This window comes from Bos mutus, chromosome 23 (assembly GCF_027580195.1).
Source record: "Bos mutus isolate GX-2022 chromosome 23, NWIPB_WYAK_1.1, whole genome shotgun sequence".
NCBI classification, from domain to species: domain Eukaryota; kingdom Metazoa; phylum Chordata; class Mammalia; order Artiodactyla; family Bovidae; genus Bos; species Bos mutus.
Window position 1 is genome coordinate 45,603,563 of NC_091639.1, and position 20,301 is coordinate 45,623,863.

Here is a 20,301-nt window from a genome sequence, read left to right on the forward strand (position 1 = left end):
GAAGCTTTTCTGTCCCGTTTCTTGTTTGTAGGGGACAGCCTCCAACCTCCATGACCTTCCCTGAATCCAAACGGCAAGTTCAAACAGTCGCTAATCAGGGAAGGGAAGGGATGCAGAGACAAGGGAGGAGCAGTCAGGAAACACCAGCACAGCCCTGGGGCAGGGTCCTGGCCCCCCAGGAACTAAAGCCCCAATAAATGGCAGATGTCAGCATTCTTCATTCCAGAGAAGACCACCCGGGGCCAGATTAAAGGAACCAGAGAAGCTCACCAAGAGATCAAGAGGTCACCTGAGACCGGATTAGAGGAATGCAGACCCGGCACACACCGCACCGTATCAGCAACACTGCCTTTGAATCATTGCAATAAAAACTCCTCACCAAATCCTCCCAGGTTGAGACACACGCTTCTGAGGACAAGAGCCCACTGTGTCCCCTTCTGCCTGGCAAAGCAATAAAGCTATTCTTTTCTATTTTACCCAAAACTCTGTCTCTGAGATTCAATTTAGCACTGGAAAACAGAGGCTGAGTTTTCAGCATCACATGTGCTCCAAGCTGGTTGAAGGAAAAAGGGCAGAAAGGAAGTTCCCATTCTGCCCCTTCACCAGGTCTCCCAGAAAATGGTATAATTAGCAGGGGGAGTAGCTTGGTCAGGTCTAACAGACACCTGGGGCTTTGAAGCTGATTCAGCTGCTGAATGTATGGGCTTCAGTCCCCAAGGACATGTCATCAATTAAGCTAAACTCTGGTCACCAGCCATTCCTGGGCCAGGAAGCAGGGGCTTTATCTGCCCAGGCGAGTGGCACACAACCCAGTTTCTATGTTCTTATTTCATGTGAATCAGTCATTTAAAAATAGGGTAAATAATTTAATAAATTATACCCACTGAATAAATGATCACTGCGATGCATAATAAACTCAAAATCAGTTATAAGTAAGGATTAAAAAATGCTGCATTCAGGCTTTTACAAGATTTTATTGTACTTTGAATAACAAGCATGTAACAAATTTAGAGCATGATAAGGATGGAATATCTCAAGTTACATTCCTTACAAAAGCATTAAGTACAGTACACAAAGATTGTTTAAAATATTTTAAAGTCTGCTAAAAAATTATCAAGACATCCTAGGATCTATGGAGTTACCTTTCCTGTCAACTAGAGCACTGACTCCCATTAGCTTTGCTACAATAAAAGTTAACATATATGAACATACACATATAGTAAATGAAATGGAAAATGAAGGCATGCAACAAACATTCCAATTACTAAGCAGGTATGAAGAAGAAAGTATTTTTAGTGTTTCTGAACTCATGATTCCTTTGAACATATTGACCAGGTCTAATGAACCTTTTTCTCCAGAATGTTTTTAATGGTTCATATTTAGACCATTCCCAATGCAATCATTACTCTTTTTCAGCATCATCATTCATTGAATCATCTGAGAATTTGCAAATGGAGTAAGAAACACATCAATCTCTTTCACAGGTGATATTCAAAACACCGAACGACCAACAGTCCATCACCCCTGTCTGATAAGCACAGACACCGGAATAGTGCTCATGTGGTGATGCAGTCTGTTCCCAAGCTGAATATCAGCCCTGATCTCATTTCCCGCGGCCAGATGCACGTTTCAGCTAAGGTAGACGAATGAGCTATGAAACATGAAATTCACACAGACAAGAAATTGAACTCAAATACTCTGCTGCACGGAGGCTGAACGTGAAACTTTTCACAGTGACTGCAACTGACTGGCTGACAGGCAATGGTGGGTTGTTTTTTTTTATATTCAACTTTGATTAAAACAAATGGACTCACAAGAAACCCTTGAGATTTAGTTAATGCTACCAATCTCAAGGCTCCGAAGAACTGAGGAGCCTTTAAAATCAGTATACGTGACCTTTTCTATATTTTTCCTTAAGGAAAAAACAATAATAAAAACACCGAGGTACTTGAGTTTCTTTTCAAGGGATTACTGTTGTTATCTTCCTGAGATGCAAAGACCACAAAAGAAGAGCACCATGCCGAGGCTGCTGGACGAGGCACCAGAAACTAATAGTTTGGTCCTTTTCGAAAGGGGTCTCTTCCAACAATGACACTAAAACACAGCGATGGATCACAGATGCCCGGGGCGCCTGGCTGTCCTTGGATTCCGGGTTTTCCGTGGTCTCCATCTTTGCCGGGGAGGCCTGGGTCTCCAGGAGGACCTTCTTTGCTTATTCCAGGGGGGCCCTCTGGACCTATGATGGAACATTAGCAACATATGAACACAGAGTTTGTTTCTGGTGCTGACACAGCTGAATCTGTAAAACATGTAAACTGGAAAAGAGACTCTTCAACATTTTACATTTTTGCACTCAAAGTGGAAAGAGAAGGAATCCTCTTGATAATTCTATATGCCTTCCATTTGGAAAAGAACTATCCAAAAATAATTTTCCAAAACTAAGCCAAGCTGTGTTATTACAGAAATCATGCAGCTAATGAAGACACAGAGCTAACATTTTAAGATTTCAATTTGTGGATTTCACAATTTAAAAAATTTAAGATTTCAATTTGCGGCTAAACTATTTCTTACTTTCAGCTTACTTTTGCCAATATTATTTTAAATTTGCCAGTAATATATCAGTAAGCGAAAACTTTAATGAAGTCACTTTTGTGCCATATTTGCAGTCAAAATGATTATTTTCATTATAGGTATATAGTTTCCACATTGAAATACATTGTCATTAGCATAATATCATAATAATCCATACACAAAGGTATTATAACACCAATTTGTAAACCATAATTTAGTTCAACTAGCATGCTCAAAGAAAGGAAAATTAAATCAAGACACTGGCCTTTTAAAGTTGGTGACCGAAATATTTAGGTTTGGGGATGGAGCAATGTGGTTTGGGAGCACTCTCTATCACTAATAATAATAGTTCCTGCTATTACCACTAATAAATGTTTATTCGACACTTAACTGCTGCTGCTGCCAAGTCGCTTCAGTCGTGTCCGACTCTGTGCGACCCCATAGACAGCAGCCCACCAGGCTCCCCCGTCCCCGGGATTCTCCAGGCAAGAACACTGGAGTGGGTTGCCATTTCCTTCTCCAATGCATGAAAGTTGTTCAAAACGCTTTGTATACAAATTATTGAATCATCTGCTCCACCTAAAAGCCTCAAAAAGTAGTAACATCTAAAATAATAATGATGATACACATTTATTGAAAACACAGCTTTGGTTGTCATACACTGTCTGAAGGCACAGCGTATATTAACTCATTTAATCATCCAACAGTGTCATGATACAAAGAAAGCCGAGCGCCGAGGAACTGATGCTTCTGAACTGTGATGTTGTAGAAGACTCTTAAGAGTCCCTTGGGCTGCAAGGAGATCCAACCAGTCCATCCTAAAGGAAATCACTCCTGAATATTCATCAGAAGGACTGATGCTGAAGCTGAAACTCCAATACTTTGGCCACCTGATGTGAAGAGCTGACTCATATGAAAAGACCCTGATGCTGGGAATGATTGAAGGCAGGAGGAGAAGGGGACAACAGAGGATGAGATGGTTGGATGTCATCACCGACTCAATGGACATTGAGTTTAGTAAACTCCGGGAGTTGGTGACAGACAGGGAAGCCTGGTGTGCTGCAGTTCATGGGGTTGCAAAGAGTCGGACACAACAGAGCGAATGAACTGAACTGAACTGAAATGACATCTTATCACTATTTCACAAATGAGAAAACCGAGGGAAAGCAAAGTTAACACAGCTAGCAGAGTTTGGCTTTTGAGTCCATTCCAGCTTTATTTTGTGTCCCTGAGAATCATAAAGATAAGATAGTGATACAGACAGTGATATACATTAGATAGGCATGAGCAACTGAAACCATATGAGAGCTAGTCTAAGGAGTGGTATTCTAAAGAATTGAAATGATAAATGAGAGGGAATCTTGAATGATTCATGAATGTAATATAGGATAAAACTTCTAGTAGTTAGATCTCAATGTGCTGAATGTGAATCACTCAAAAAAGGAAAGAAAAGTCTTGATTTCAAATCTTTGGACATAGATCTATGGTGATTTTCCTAAAGCAAAATGTGCAGGAACACTTATGAGCATCACCAGTTCTTACCTGGGGGACCAGGAGGACCTTGTGCTCCAGGATACCCAAGTCCTTGGCTCCCCTTTGCCCCGTTCCGTCCAGGGAGGCCTGCAGAGTGTCAGAGAGGTGAATAAGCTTACTTTTCCCATTAAAATCACTTCCTCCTAGATTGTTTCTTTCAAAGCTGTTAATATATACATTAAAGAAAAATAAATCTTTAAAAAAAGTTTCACCTACTTATTATTACTTACCACCTATTTATTATTACTAATGGGAAAGAGAATTTTTTAAACCACAATTTTTAAAATGATTAATGGTCTAGAAATATGAGATTAAATATTAAGAAAGGAAAATTATTGGAATTAATTTTGAAATTATTTAGCCCTTTCTGTTAATCATAGCTGTTCCTTTGATGAAACATCTAAATTGTTCAAATCATATTAAATTAAAAGGAAATAATTATCAACCAACATTTCACATAAACATTCAGAGGCAAAGAGCAGTTAAGTTGTGGCTTACTATTAGAAAGTTTGGTTGCAAAACCTAATTTTCTTTTTCTTTAAGATTTTTTTTTTTAATGTGGACCATTTTTAATGTTTTTATTGCATTTGACACAACACTGCCTCCACTATTTTTTTTTTAATTTTTTTATGGTTGGCAACATTTTTATTTATTTATTTTTTTAACCATTTATCATTTATTTATTATTATTATTTTTTTTTTACTTTACAATATTGTATTGGTTTTGCCATACATCAACATGAATCCACCATGGGTGTACACGTGTTCCCCATCCTGAACACCCCTCCTTCCTCCCTCCCCATACCATCCCTCTGGGTCATCCCAGTGCACCAGCCCCAAGCATCCTGTATCCGGCATCAAACCTGGACTGGCGATTCGTTTCTTATATGATATTATACATGTTTCAATGCCATTCTCCCAAATCATCCCCCGCCCCGCTCCCTCTCCCACAGAGTCCAAAAGACTGTTCTATACATCTGTGTCTCTTTTGCTGTCTCGCATACAGGGTTATCGTTACCATCTTTCTAAATTCCATATATATGCGTTAGTATACTGTATTGGTGTTTTTCTTTCTGGCTTACTTCACTCTGTATAATAGGCTCCAGTTTCATCCACCTCATTAGAACTGATTCAAATGTATTCTTTTTAATGGCTGAGTAATACTCCATTGTGTATATGTACCACAGCTTTCTTATCCATTCCTCTGCTGATGGGCATCTAGGTTGCTTCCATGTCCTGGCTATTATAAACAGTGCTGCAATGAACATTGGGGTACACGTGTCTCTTTCAATTCTGATTTCCTCGGTGTGTGTGCCCAGCAGTGGGATTGCTGGGTCATAAGGCAGGGGAGATACCATGATCACTATTTTTTTTTTTAATGTTTTAGTTTTTTGGCCCTAAGACATGAGGGACTGCAGTTCATTGACCAGGGATCAAACCTACGCCCCATGTATTAGAAGGCTAAGCCTGAACCACTGGACCACCAGCAAAGTCTCTAATTTTTCTTATAATAGAAAACAATGTTGAATACAATAACAGATGTTACCAAAGTCAAAATAAAGGAAATGGTGACTGTGATGTTCTATTTAAAGACATTATTGGACGCAAGCAAAATTTCTAAGTTCATTGTCAACATTTTCTGATTTACAAGTTCACATGCTTCATAACCTTGAACTTTGTCTCTTGACTTTATGATATGCTTTCAAAAAGTACAATAATTATTCTTTAACTCAGTTGACAAATTATTTAAAGATTTAGGGATAGAAAAATTTTTTGTCTTCAAGAAGACAAACATGAACTCTTGTCTATTAAATCACTTTAAGAGGTGAATACAAAAAAATATCTTTTTCTGTTGTTCATTTGCTTACACATACAAACTAAGTACCTTTTAATCCTTTGGCACCTGGGCGTCCCGGAGCTCCCATTAATCCAGGAACACCATCTCTTCCTGGCAAACCAGGGAATCCTCGGGGACCTTCTGGGCCCATGGGACCAGGTGGCCCTGGAATACCAGGGGAGCCGTGCTGGGGCTGGCAATGATCACAGCTTTGAATTCTTCCACTTTGAAGTAAGACAGGTAACTGGGCTTGAAAGCAAAGAAACCCCCACCCTTATGTTTAAATGGTGAATGGACATTAATAATATCACTTATAATTTTACAAAAAGATTTACAGATGCTTAACTCTTGGCCAATAACTTCATTTCTAGAAATTTAACTAGGAAATATCCATTGCTGTTTACAATAATTTTATTGTGGAAATTGCTTCAAATAAGGGGGAAAAGTACCTCCCTAAAAGAAACTGTTAAATTATAAGTGTCATATTGGGGAATAAAATTACTAGAATTACGTCAGAAAATAAAATGTAATCAATGGTGAAATAATAATAGATTACTTTATGAAAAAGATTACAAACGTTACCATGTAATGTTTGTAAAATACTTAATGTAAAAATACTTATCTAGGAGAGACAAAGATGGATAAATGTCCTTTATTTTCTTCTTTATCTTACTTACACTTTTATAATTTCTACAAAAATATTTATATTACTTCTGAAATTTGAAAGTTATTAAAATCTGTATGTTTGAGACTTACCTCTTAATACATCAGTGCAAACTTGTCGAATAAACTGTTCTGAAAATTCTCTCCCCTGCATCAAATTATTCGGGGTTATAACATGGACATGCCAAGTACAAAGAATGAAATCATAAGAACTGTGAAAGAAGCAGAATACATACAGGCTTCCCATCCATTCCTGGGGGGCCCGGATCACCTGGTTGCCCAGGGGGCCCCTGGGGGCCCGGGGGCCCCATCTGACCATCCACCCCAGACTCTCCTTTGGCTCCAGTGGCACCTCGGGCACCAGGCTCTCCCTTTTCACCCATCTAAAAACAAGAGAAATCGTCAGAAGTTCTATTTAAATATTTCAGGAGGTATAATTGCACCATAAAATATGTCCTCAAGAACACAGATATGAATAAATACAAACATATATCTAAATTATACAGGTAACTGCTGGGAAACACCATAATTGATCAGGAGGGAAATTTCATACCATATTAAACAGCAATTTATCCGTCCAATCAACCACCCATCCAACCCTACAAATAACTGTTACTTAGTACATACATTGATTAGGCAATATGCATAGTACCAGAGATACATCAGTGACCGCGACAGTCTTGTTCCCACAGAGTTTAAATTCTAGTGGTAGAAATGCATAATAGTCCTCATTGGAAAATACGCAGAAAAACAGTTCCTAATTTAGAATAGGAATCAATACTATTGACAAATGCGTACCATTTCATACCTAATTCAGTGAACCTGCAAATTCTGAAAATCTCTATTTAGGAACTATTGAAGAACATGAAAGATATTTTCTGTTTGGAATGTCAACAGCTAGATTTATTTATACAGTACTGAAAATTAAGCCGTGAGGACTGGACAGCATAATACAAGAAGAAACATACCTCTCCTTTTGCACCGTGATGGCCTTGAATTCCCTTTAAAAATTAATAGGAAAAAAAATGTGCAAGTTACAGTACTAGCAATGTGGCATGTACCCTTTAGACATATTTAATCAAACTTTAATTTTTGGTTTGGAAGAGAGCAATAGAAATAGTGACAAAATTATATATACAAGAGACCTTTTTAAAGGAGACTAAGAAAAGGCTACCCACTCCAGTATTCTGGCCTGGAGAATCCCGTGGACTATACAACTCCATGGGGTCGCAAAGAGTCGGACACGACTGAGGGACTTTCACTAATGACTAGGAAATACACTAAATGAATAATATAAAAGGGTTAATTTATATAACTTTCATTTGTCTATATGAATATTTTCATATGATGAAGGTCAAATATGTAGGTTAGAATGTCATTCTATCTAAATTCTTTTAAAACTCTACTCTTATTTTAAAATATATTACTAGTTTAAGGAAAATTAAAACTCAAGTCAGAGAATATACCCAATATTTAATAATAACTATAAATGGAGTATAGCCTTTAAAAATTGCAAATCACTATATTGTAAACCTTATATATAATTGTACACTAACTATACTTCAATAAAAAGCTCAAATCAGTAAAAAAAAAAAAAAAAAGGAATATTTATTTTTTTATTCAGTGATTAAGATTCTATTTTTTTTTCAAATTTGTGTTCTTAAAGTTAAATTTTATTTGAGTACTATAGATAAACAATGGGTTAAAGAAAAGATAACATAGGGAAGAAAAACATACTGTCCTATGCTTAAGTCACTCACGGCTGGAAATTCAGAGATTAGGAAAGCAGCATGTTAGTGTGAAGTCAAGTGGGCCTTAGGAAGCATTACTATGAACAAAGCTAGTGGAGATGATTCAATTGCAGCTGAGCTATTTCAAATCGTAAAAGATGATGCTGTGGAAGTGCTGCACTCAATAAGGCAGGAAATTTGTAAAATTCAGTAGTGGCCACAGGACTAGAAAAGGTCAGTTTTCATTCCAGTCTCAAAGAAGGGCAATGCCAAAGAATGTTCAAACTACTGTACAATTGCACTCATTTCACACGCTAGCAAGGTAATGCTTAAAATCCTTCAAGCCAGGCTTCAACAGTACATGAATTGAGAACTTCCAGGTGTATGAGCTGGATTTAGAAAAGGCTGAGGAACCAGAGATCAAGTTGCCCACATCCACTGAATCAGAGAAAAAACAAGAGAATTCCAGAAAAGCATCTTCTTCTGCTTCATTGACTACATGAAAGCCTTTTACTGTGTGGATCACAAAAATCTGTGGAAAACTCTTAAAGAAATAGAAATACCAGATCACCTTACTTGCCTCCTGATAAACCTGTAAGCAAGTCAAGAAGCAATAGTTAGAACTGGACATGGAACAAAGGACTGGTTCAAAATTGGGAAAGGAGTACCCTGCTTATTTAACTTATATGCAGAGCACATTAAGCAAAACACTGGGCTGGATGAAGTACAAGCTAGAATCAAGATTGCCGGGAGAAATAGCAATTACCTCAGATATGCAGATGACACCACCCTTAGGGCAGAAAGGGAAGAACTAAAGACCCTCTTGGTGAAAGTGAAAGAGGAGAGTGAAAAAGTTGGCTTAAAACTCAACATTCAGAAAACTAAGATTATGGCATCTGGTCCCATCACTTCATGGGAAATAGATGGGGAAACAGTGGAAACAGTGATAGACTTTATTTTCTTGGGCTTCAAAATCACTGCAGATTGTGACTGCAGCCATTAAGTTAAAAAATGCTTGCTCCTTGGAAGACAAGTTATGGCCAACCTAGACAGTATATTAAAAGGCAGAGACATTACTTTGCCATCAAAGATCCAGACTCTAGTCAAAGCTATGGTCTTTCCAGTAGTCACGTATGGATGTAAGAATTGGACCATAAAGAAGGCTGAGTGTCAAACTGATGCTTTTGAATTGCGGCACTGGAAAAGACTTGAGATTTCCTTGGACTGCAAGGAGATCAAACCAGTCCATCCTAAAGGAAATCAGTCCTGAATGTTCATTGAAGGACTGATGCTGAAGCTGAGAGCTCCAATACTTTGACCACCTGATGTGAACAGCCAACTCAATGGAAAAGATCCTGATGTTGGGAAAGATTAAGGGCAGGGGGAGAAGGGGACGACAGAGGATGAGATGGTTCGATGTCATTATCAACTCAAAGGGCATGAGTTTGAGGAAACTCTGGGGTATAGTTAAGGACAGGGAAGCCTGATACGCTGCAGTCCATGGGGTTGCAAAGAGTCAGACACGACTTAGCAACTGAACAACACAAATTTTGTACAATGGGCTTCTCAAGTGTCATTAGTGCTAAAGAACCCGCCTGCCAATGCAGGAGACCCAAGAGATACAGGTTTGATCCCTGGGTTGGGAAGATCCCCTGGAGGAGGCACGGCAACCCACTCCAGTATTCTTGCCTGAAGAATCCCATGGACAGAGGAGCCATAGGAGAGTGAGACGTGACCGATGCAACGTAGCATGCATATGTGCATGTTGACCAACATGGCAGTTTTTTCTTCCCATGATATAAACTAGGGCCCTTTACCTGAAGCTTTCTCACCATCACAATCATGGGATACATCTGAATGGTTCCTTTAAAGTTTTTCCTCTTATCTTTTACATAGTCATTCCAATGATATTTTTGAGAGATGATAAGAACCTTTAGGAAATACACTAGAATTTTTTGTTTTTGAAATTTATTGTACATTCAGGCTCCAAAATCACCCAGTATTAGTTTAGAACAAAGGGTAGAGCTTTCACAATACACAGGAGGGATTTCATTAATCAACTTTATTATTTTTTATTGAAATATAGTTGATCATTAATCAACTTTTAAAGTTAAAAATTCGTGTTCTGCAATTCAATATAAAATTCAGTGTATAACATCTCAATATGAAATTCAGTGTATAACAAACATTTCAATAGAGAATTCCATGTATAACAATGAAGTTTGAGGATTTATGTTGATTTATTTCTAGGTTCCTTCAACATGAAGATACAAATGAGACAGAAGAAAAAATTAGGGAAAAATCAATGTTTGGCACAGAATAAGGGAGATTCTCAAAACTTGAGCATAAAGACACTAAATTTTAGTTTTCATATAAAAATCAATCAGTGAGTAAAATACTCTTTGTCAAGCCATTCTTTAAATATAAAGGTTTCTGAAGAAATGCAGATATGTCCCCTACCAGATAGAATCCTGCAATTGGATCCAGGTAAGGGGAAAGATAAAAGATAAAAGGATAAAAGCTCCCAGGACTAGAACCAAATTAGAGCTGAAACTGAAAACAGCTGTCAGCTGAGAATCCACTTAGATGATCTTGTGAGAGAAACATTTGCTTGGACCCCATTCATAACAAGAAGGCCAAAAAAAAATCAAATCGTACACGTGCAGCACTTGGTAGGATGACAGGTAACTTAGGGCTTTGTTTACTTAGAGGGGTGGGACAACCGCTCAGCAGCTGAGGCCACAACTGCCCCAACCCCTCTGCAGACTCGAGTCATGGCAGTGGAAACGCAGCTTCCAACCCACCCAGGACAGAGCTTTCCAGCAAACCCAAATCCTGCCTTGGGGGAGGCAGACTTGCTTTTTCTCTTGGGAAGTGAGAAAAAAAAAAAAGAAGATGTTAAGGGAACCTTGCCAAGGGTGTCATCTGTCAACCAGTGAGCTAGCCGCCAAATTGTGCGCTCAGAATCCAAAGGAAATAGGCTCCTACCGGAGATTCTGTGAGTAAAAGGTGGGAGGACCGGCCGGGGTCGTGGAGGCTGACGCATGGAGAGGTGAGGCTCTCCTGTGAGAAGAGCCGTGCACAGATGCTGTGTGGTTAACCTGGGGAAGCAGAGCAGGGCGGCGAGGAGCAAGGACAGAGCTGCCTGTCATCCGGCGGTTTACCATGGGGCGAAGGGGCCCAAACTGAGGAGACCTTTCTTCCTGACCGTCACTGCACACGGGCGGACCTGGTCCTGTGTGCTCTCAGTGACGCCCGCTCTGAAGCCCAGCTTCTAGGCTCTCAATTTCCCAACACCCAACGCTCACCTTTCATCTAAGACGCGCCCGGGGCCCTGTGCTTTCAAACACATGCCTTCCCACCCGCCAGGCCCTCTCCCATTCCTCCAAGCGAGGGACCCAGAAACTCTGCCCTTCGAGCCGTCACCTCACGGTTTCATCCTCCTACCACCAGAATCAGTGCAACTACGGAATCTGCCTTATGCCCACACTCCCTATCAGTTGGATGATTTTATTTGTCCAGTTTGGCTCTGACTTAACCTACACACCACGTGACAACCTAACAGAAACATGGCTTCAGAGGAGGAGTTTAGTCAAAGAGGAAGAAAGTTAGCGCTGAAGCACACAGGTTACTATGTGTAAGACAGATAGCTGGTGGGACGTTGCCGTGGAGCTCAGCCTAGAGCAATGGGATGGGGCTGGGAGGCAGGCTCAAGAGGGAGGGGATATATGTGTGTTTATGGCTGGTTCACATTGTCAGACAGCAGAAACCAACACAACATTGCAAAGCAATTATACTATTAAAATTTTTCTTAAAAAGGAAGAAAAGCATGTATTATATATCCATTCCATGACAGTTCCCTGAGACCGGATTAACACATCTGTAGGGTAGCAAATTATGTCTTTGAACAAACCAGAGGGAAACAAGTCGATTCTTTCACCTCACAGGGCCTCAACTGCTCACATTTTAAAAGAAAAAAAACTCAGCAACAGGTACAGAGATGTTGCTATGAACGGCTGCCTTGGGCCATTACTACTCCAAGAAGCAGGTGGAACTGTCTACCTTCAGTCATTTTTTAAAATGTGGACCATTTTTAAAGTCTTTACTGAATTTATTACAACATTGCTTCTGTTTTTACATTTTGGATTTTTGGCTGAGAGACACGTGAGATCTCAGCTCCCTGACAAGGGATTGAAACAGCACCTCCTGAACTAGAAGGCAAAGTCCTAATCACAGGACACCAGGGAAGCCCCGGCCTTTAGTCATTTACTTGGTCAGAAATAAGTATTGAAAGTCAAGTTTCACAGCCACAGAGAGTATCAGCATGGGAAAATAAAAATATAAATCGAATAATTAAAGCAAGCCCTGATCACCATCACCATGAGTATTCTCGTCCCTGTGCACTTAGAGTGCACACCACACCTCCCCTTCTCCTCAGTCATTTTTATTTGCAAGTAACTCTCTCTCAGTCTTGTTCAGTTATGTGATTCATTAATTCATTTTCCATTAAAAAAATACCTGGAATCCTGGAATCCCTGGTCTTCCATTTTCTCCCTTTTGACCCTTTAAAATTGAATAAATGTCATTTATTAGTTCACACATACATGATGCATTCACACATACAACACATACTATGTACTTTGCTGCTATCTAGAACAAAGGTCACAAGAGCAGTGATGCAAATATGCAAAACGATGCAAGAGAAGAGAGGAAAAGAAGTGAGAGGAAAGTCAGCCTAACCTTAGAGTTAAAATTGACGGAGACAGGAACAAACTACTGACTTTGGGGAACATGTAAATAGAACGTGTTAGACAATTGAGGGTGTTCTGCGGAGTCCATGCTCACGGCATGAAAACTTTTAAAATCCAGTGACTGTGGTCTTTTTCTTAATTTCAATGGCATTATGTTTGGTGTGGATTATGCACATGTGAGGGCAAGAAGACCACTTTACAGACATTTTAAATTTAAAAGACATTTCTACATTTACACTGTAAAAAATATTTTGAATGAAGATCTTTAAATTGGGACAAATAAAGAAAACTTGATAAAGATACAAACATATTTGTCCATTCAATTAATATTTTGTATAAGACATCCATCTTGTATAAGACATTGGGCCAGACCCTGAAATACCACTATTTCATCCCTATGTTGAAAGGGTAATTAATATAGTCTAGTAAAACATACACCTAGATATACAATCAGTTAAAGATCTAGTGACTGAAATTTTAAATCACTCCTGAATAGCAGGTTTTTTTTTTTTTCCATTTAGTTATACCCATGAATTCCCAGGGGCCCTGTTTGCTGGCAGGACCCGGTAACAGTGTCCCTATGTTGCCATCAAGTTGCTTACTGTGTAGTGCAGAAACTAAGCAAATTAATATCTTAAATATGCAGTTAAATTCCAAACTTCAAAGTGGCTAAGATTCTAAATCTCAACTGTTCTCAAAACAAAAACAAACTAATGTGCATGATAAAGGTATTAGCTGACCCGACAGTAGTAATCGTATTGCAGTATATAAATGGATCAAACCAACACCTTTTACACCTTCAACTTACTCAACTCACACATTTTTTGTGGTTGGGGGAAAGGGTGACTGGACTCAAGAAGACTAGTTAGAATGATGCTTCAGTCACCCAGGACCCATGACAAGAAATGACCAGGGTGGTGGATCTCAGAGAAGGGGCTTAATTCAACTTTCATTGTCTGAAACACATTGAGCCTGTGACCCTAGAAGATTTTCATTCTGAAATTTTCTTTTATGCCTCCAGATATTCCAGAGTTTTGAACATCCTGGGAAATTTTGCAGTGTCTTTGTTTTATATGAAGCTTATTTTATGTAGCAAAACTCAGCCACTATCACTAAGCTTTGTAATTTTAAAAACATTTCTGAAATACTATCTGTCCAGATTTATAATTTTGGTCAGAAAAATCTTATATATTTCTAGAACGTGAAAGACTGAAAGGCCGACAGATACAGTTTATTCCTTATCAGTGTGTCACTGATTCAGCCAGCAGCGTCCTATTCATGGACCAGCGATCAGTTAAGGAAAAATCTCTTCTAGAGCCACTTGGACTGAGGTAGAACTGTCCTCACCTCTCAAAGCTGTAGCACATTTCTTCTCTTCACCTTTTTCACTAAGACGTCCAAAACCAAATGTCCTTCTAAATCACCCTAGATTTCTTCAGCCTGATCTAATTTTCTGGTATAATTCTCCTTCTTTTTATTAGTTTGAATATGTTTTATATGTAGAGTGAATAGTGTCTTATCAAATTTATTTGGGCATAAGTCATGTCAAATCATCTGGTGAAACCAACACACCACAAAGTATATAAATGAACAGATATTACAAGAATAAAGCATAGAGTCCTGATTTTATTGCAAGCCAAAAAAAAAAAAAGCCAGTAACGTACCTGAATGCCCCTTTCACCTTGATTTCCTTTGTCCCCCTGCAAAAAGGCAGTTTTATATGTAGCATAATATAATATATTCTGTAACCTTTCAAATAAACATGTTTTTCTTCAGCAAAGAAAAATACATGGTCTCATGCAAATTCCACAAGTGCCTTATATACAGAAGCTAACATAATATTTGGGAAGAGAGTAAAACCACATTATGTCAAAGCAATGTTCTAAATGAATACTTTCTTGTGCTCTTATATTCAAAAGAAAGTTTACTACAATTTCTTTGTTATAAGGAAGAAGAAAACTTTTCCATATTGATGACAATCTGAGGTTAAACAAAGAGAAGACAAACTCATTTTTATGAAATCAAACTGAAAAGTCTTCTTACTATTCAGCCAACAGTAGCCACAGATTTATAAGAAACAATGAAACAATGTTGAAATGGCATTTTAGAAAATATATGCTTCAAAAATTAACTTTTGGGGTAAAGTCATATACCATATTTTTGTTTCCTGGAGTTTCTCAGCCAGGAGAGATGTTTGAAACCAACTAGTTCAATGTCTTTGCTTTTATAATTAACACACAGATCAGGAAAGGTAAGCATTTGCTGAAAGTTGAACTTGGGCCATGCTATCCAAACATAGAGTTTTGTGCTTACAGCAAATAAAACACAGGTTTTCTTTTAACTGGCAAGTTTCTGAACAAGGAAATTCTCTAAATCCAAACTATATTCACATAGATTTAGTAAGTAAATCAGAGAAGGCAATGGCACCCCACTCCAGTACTCTTGCCTGGAAAATCCCAGGGACAGAGAAGCCTGGTAGGCTGCAGTCCATGGGGTCACTAGGAGTCGGATACTGAGCGACTTCACTTTCACTTTTCACTTTCAGGCATTGGAGAAGGAAATGGCAACCCACTCCAGTGTTCTTGCCTGGAGAATCCCAGGGACAGGGAGCCTGGTGGGCTGCCATCTATGGGGTCACACAGAGTCGGACACGACTGACTTAGCAGCAGCAGCAGCAGCAGTAGTAAGTAAATACTATAGTCAATAGTATTAAATAAATACTAGCCACTAAGAGTCCAACACTTAATCACTGCTGTGTGGACCATCCTTGTGTCAGCAAGTGCTGCCTGCCACTCATCAGAGCAAAAAGATCACTCTGGGGACAATAACCTAGGGCCCGAACAGATAACACATGAGGGATAGAAAAAATGAAATGATACAAAACTTGAAACAGCAAGGGATACAAAGATGGAGACATAGAATTTGTACCCTTTACAGAACAAAACTGGTACAGTCACTTTTAACCTGGATGTTTAGATACTAACTCAGGGGTGTGGACTTCTCTGACAGATAGCCAGTTAAGTTCTTGCTCAAAGCCTTCAAGCCGACAACTGAATATTTATACAGATACAACTCAGAGCTTTTTTATTTAACGGGATAGAGAGAGAACCCAAGGGAATGCTATCTTATCTCACCAAAATATTTTATGTGAATATATAAGCCTTACATTTTAAACTCAAATTAACTTTAGATGAACTATTATGTAATATAATTGTTTCAGAGAAAAGAATATCATGGTCAAGCATTCTGGTTGTAATTTTTATCATTTCAGACTTCTGCTTCAGTTTGGGAAAGATATTCATACTTTGGTTAAGAGTGGCTCGAGTTGAATATTTGGTAACCTGGAAGGGTTAGTTTTAAATTTACACTGCATCTGCTTCTGTGAGTTGAACCCTTTTTTTGTTATTGTTAGCATACACAATGGCCTGCGGGAGGGAGGGAACCTGAGCCACCTGAGAAGGACTGTCAGGAAGTGATACTAACACATCCCCCACCTGAGCCTTGCCATTCTATAGGAAACTTGCAAGGACTGAATAGTCTTTTTCCTTTGTTTCCTCACCTCCCCCGATCTCTGATCCATAAAAGAACCCAGCAACCAGGCCCTGACAAGAAGGTTCTTTTGGGGCACTAGCCTGCATCTTCCTGGTCAGCTGGCTCCCCGATTAAAGTCTCTTCCTTGCCTCAAACCTCATCTCTCGGATTCACTGACTTGTCGAGTGGAGAGCAGAGCGAGCTTGGACTCGGTCACACTTTCCCTAAAAAATTCTTGACTCGCCTGGGTTGACTACTGAACAATATGAATTTACAGGATATTACTTAACTGTATGTTTTCTGATCTAACTTTTCCAAGGTCCTCACGCAGGAGACAGTACCCATGCAGGGACACGAAAGAGGCCACAGCTCTTGGCATGGGGTTGAGCACATTACGTGTGCGCCAAGTACGTAGGTCATCTCACCGCTGAATGTATCATTGGCCCTCCTATGCTACTTGCCCAAAAGAAAAACCTACATGTTCACAGCTGATTAACACTGAATTATGTATCCTAAAAATCATACCTTTTTCCCTTGAATTCCAGGTAAACCCAGGTATCCTGGTTCTCCTGGGGGACCCACCGCTCCTGGCTCTCCCTAAATAACACAGAAATCACATGAACATCGCAGACCCACTGCTTGTGAACATCCCCACTGCTTGTATCTCTACATACATCTCAAATTTAAAACTGATAGTTAAAACTTTATGAACATTCAGAGTTATTATTACAGAACTAGTAAAGAGTGAAAAGTCCATGGATGTCCTAATAAAATTTTTTATGTTTCTTCCTATCTTTTCTAGTTAAGAAATTCTGAGAGCATATGATATTTGAAAGCTTCATAAATAGTTGGTATTTTTCTTATAACTTCAACAATAAAAAATAAAGCAGTGAAAATAATAAACATGGGTATTTCTCTTTGCATTTACTAATATTTTCTCTTCATCCTTGAAATTGCTTTTTCTCACAAATCCTCCTTTAAAAAAACTTATTGTTATACAACTGGTAATAAAAAGAAGCAATAAAATTATTAAAAATTTCATTACCCAATGTTTTTATTTGGTTATATATTTTCCCTCTACCTCTCACAAACATATAGGCAAACTTAGTTACCAAAATGTGCTATGTATGCATAATTTTATAATAAATTATTTACTTCAAAATATATTAATATTGAAATTTTTAATATACCATTATGTTTTAAAAATTTTAATTATAGAACATCATTCAATTGTATTGATTTACCATATTTAATAAAATTCCTACTGCCAAACACTCATTTTCACCATTTTTATAAACAATATTGGGGTGAACATTCTTATCATTAAATATATACATTTATGATTTTTACTTTATATATCTGGAAAATTATTTTCTTAAACATAAATTCTTGAGCTGTTTTCAGAGCAAAGAATATTCTGTGTTATCTTAACTGAATTTTCTACTCCTTATCATGTCACAGGTATTATTTCCTTTCTTTTAAATGCCTTAAATAAGAAAGACTTACAATGTGAAAGTATATAATGATGATGTCTCAACAACATTTAGGTTAAAATTTTAAGAGATAGGATGTGCTCCTAAACATGCTTCATGGTGTTTTGGGTTTGCTTTGTTTGTTTTACTGTTAGTCCTAAACTCTTGTCACATTAACTAAAAATGGCTCTCTTTTGCAGAAACTAAGTTCTGTTCTCTTTGCTCACTGTGAGTTGTTGAGTATGACTCTAGATTTTTAAAGGCTAGAAAAGAATTTAAAATGACTGACATCAACTGTTTGGTTTGGAGGAAACTGATAAGGCATTTGTGACTCCCAAACTGAAAATAAAGTCCCATCAATCATCAACCAAGGGACAGAACCACCCTGGGACACATACACTCTCATGCTCAGCCACAGAAGACAGTGATATTCTCTGGACCAGAGGGGATATTCACATTAGCAACCAACTTTTACCAGTTCTAGAAAAACCAAGGTATATGTCATGCCTTTATTACCCAAACTATGATAAAATATCCAAAACACAGAAATGAAATTGGCCCACATTCACCACTGGCTTTCAGGTACCTTAATTTCATCCTTCATTTCACATATCTTTTCTTAATACAACCGTTAATCTCACCAAAAAATGAGAAGACTGCATAGTTGAAAACATTCCCAAATACATCAAAACACAGTGAATTACCTTGAGCCCAGAAGCCCCAGGCAGCCCTTGAAGTCCAGGTTCGCCTTTAGTCCCCTGTCAATGTATAAAAATTATTTTAAATTTTGAATTTAGTCATCATATAGATATTTAGTCACCAGACATTTGAAGGAACATATTTTAAACAATTTTTACAGTTTCAACTTTCCAATCGTTTGAAAAATAGAATCTATATGTTAGGTCTTCTTATTAAGAAAAACTATTTTAAGCAAGGAAGTGAGTCTGCATATTTATAAAGTCTTCAATGAGCCTGTTTGAAGCTGGTAGCTCCAAGTAACGGAGAAGGCAACGGCACCCCACTCCAGCACTCTTGCCTGGAAAATCCCATGGACGGAGGAGTCTGGTAGGCTGCAGTCCATGGGGTTGCTGAGGGTCGGACACAGTTTCCGACCCTCACTTCACTTTCACTTTTCACTTTCATGCATTGGAGAAGGAAATGCAACCCATTCCAGTGTTCTTGCCTGGAGAATCCCAGGGACAGGGGAGCCTGGTGGGCTGCCATCTATGGGGTAGCACAGAGTCGGACACGACTGAAGCGACTTAGCAGCAGCAGCAGCTCCAAGTAAAAACATCTTTAGGGACCAGCCCTAATCAGCTAGGTCTGTGTTGCAGAGGCCAGACCCATGTATCTTAATAGCATCCTCTAGGCTGGAAATCATCCTTCCCTGTTTCACTTTCTCTGTAGAGCTCATTTTCAGTATGTAACTTAAGGAAAGAAAATTAGCCTCAAATGCACTTTTGAGCAGCTTTTGGAAGAAACATGAATCAGATAACGTTTAGTTTGCATGCTTTTTCAGAATTCCAGTACAGTCCTTTCTAACAGACACTTGGAAAGCAAGACCAAGTTGTTAGAGCAAAGCATGTAAGATAGGAAAACAGGACTGTTTATAAAAAGAGACAACCCGCCTCCTGGTTCATCAGGAGAGATTGTCAGAGGTGGTTCTGGCTTTCAAATATGCTCTGACACCTGAAATCATAACCCGGTCCATGTCTGGCAAAACCCTGTTATTAAAGAGGTTGGTGTGACACCCAGGAAGGGGGGGTGATGACCACCCAGAGTCAGGGCGGGTATAGTGATCAGTAAAGAGAACCACCTTAATTCTCAGCTCATGTTGAGAACCACACAAACATAATATTTGCACTTAATTAAAGCATTTGTCACATTAACAGCATGATTATTCCATAGCATCATGGTTCCTTAAAATTTCTAATTTTACAGATGGTTAAGCTGAAACTCACAGGGGTGACAGCACTGGCTGAAAGCGACATGACTTGATTATGTTAATGCACTTTGATGTGATTTAGGTAATATTTTACAAAACTGGAATCTGGTATGGTAAAAAAGACTTACATGTGGTTCCACACCTATTCTAAAAACGAGTATTGTAGTGGAAATTGGAAGTTCTCTAAAGATCTACACAGATTCTCATCATCATAGCTGCCTTGCTTGCAACAGCTTCATTGTCCTCCTGTTGACCTTATATCCGCTGA

The 20,301-nt window shown here is 38.7% G+C and overlaps 1 protein-coding gene across 2 annotated transcripts in view; it reads right to left on the reverse strand.

Annotated features, from left to right (window-relative positions):
* Positions 1-950: 950 nt before the first annotated feature.
* The window catches only part of COL21A1 (collagen type XXI alpha 1 chain), a 231,890-nt gene continuing 212,539 nt past the window's right edge, over positions 951-20,301 (reverse strand). For both annotated transcript variants that reach the window (XM_070360774.1, XM_070360773.1), the window contains 10 exons: positions 18,793-18,846; positions 17,142-17,213; positions 14,750-14,785; positions 12,853-12,897; positions 7,573-7,605; positions 6,841-6,987; positions 6,698-6,752; positions 5,990-6,190; positions 4,114-4,191; positions 951-2,236 (listed from right to left, as the gene is read on the reverse strand). In XM_070360774.1, the coding sequence (XP_070216875.1) occupies positions 2,049-2,236; positions 4,114-4,191; positions 5,990-6,190; positions 6,698-6,752; positions 6,841-6,987; positions 7,573-7,605; positions 12,853-12,897; positions 14,750-14,785; positions 17,142-17,213; positions 18,793-18,846 (909 nt within the window). In that variant the 3' untranslated portion in view covers positions 951-2,048. The remainder of the gene's footprint in view (positions 2,237-4,113; positions 4,192-5,989; positions 6,191-6,697; positions 6,753-6,840; positions 6,988-7,572; positions 7,606-12,852; positions 12,898-14,749; positions 14,786-17,141; positions 17,214-18,792; positions 18,847-20,301) is intronic.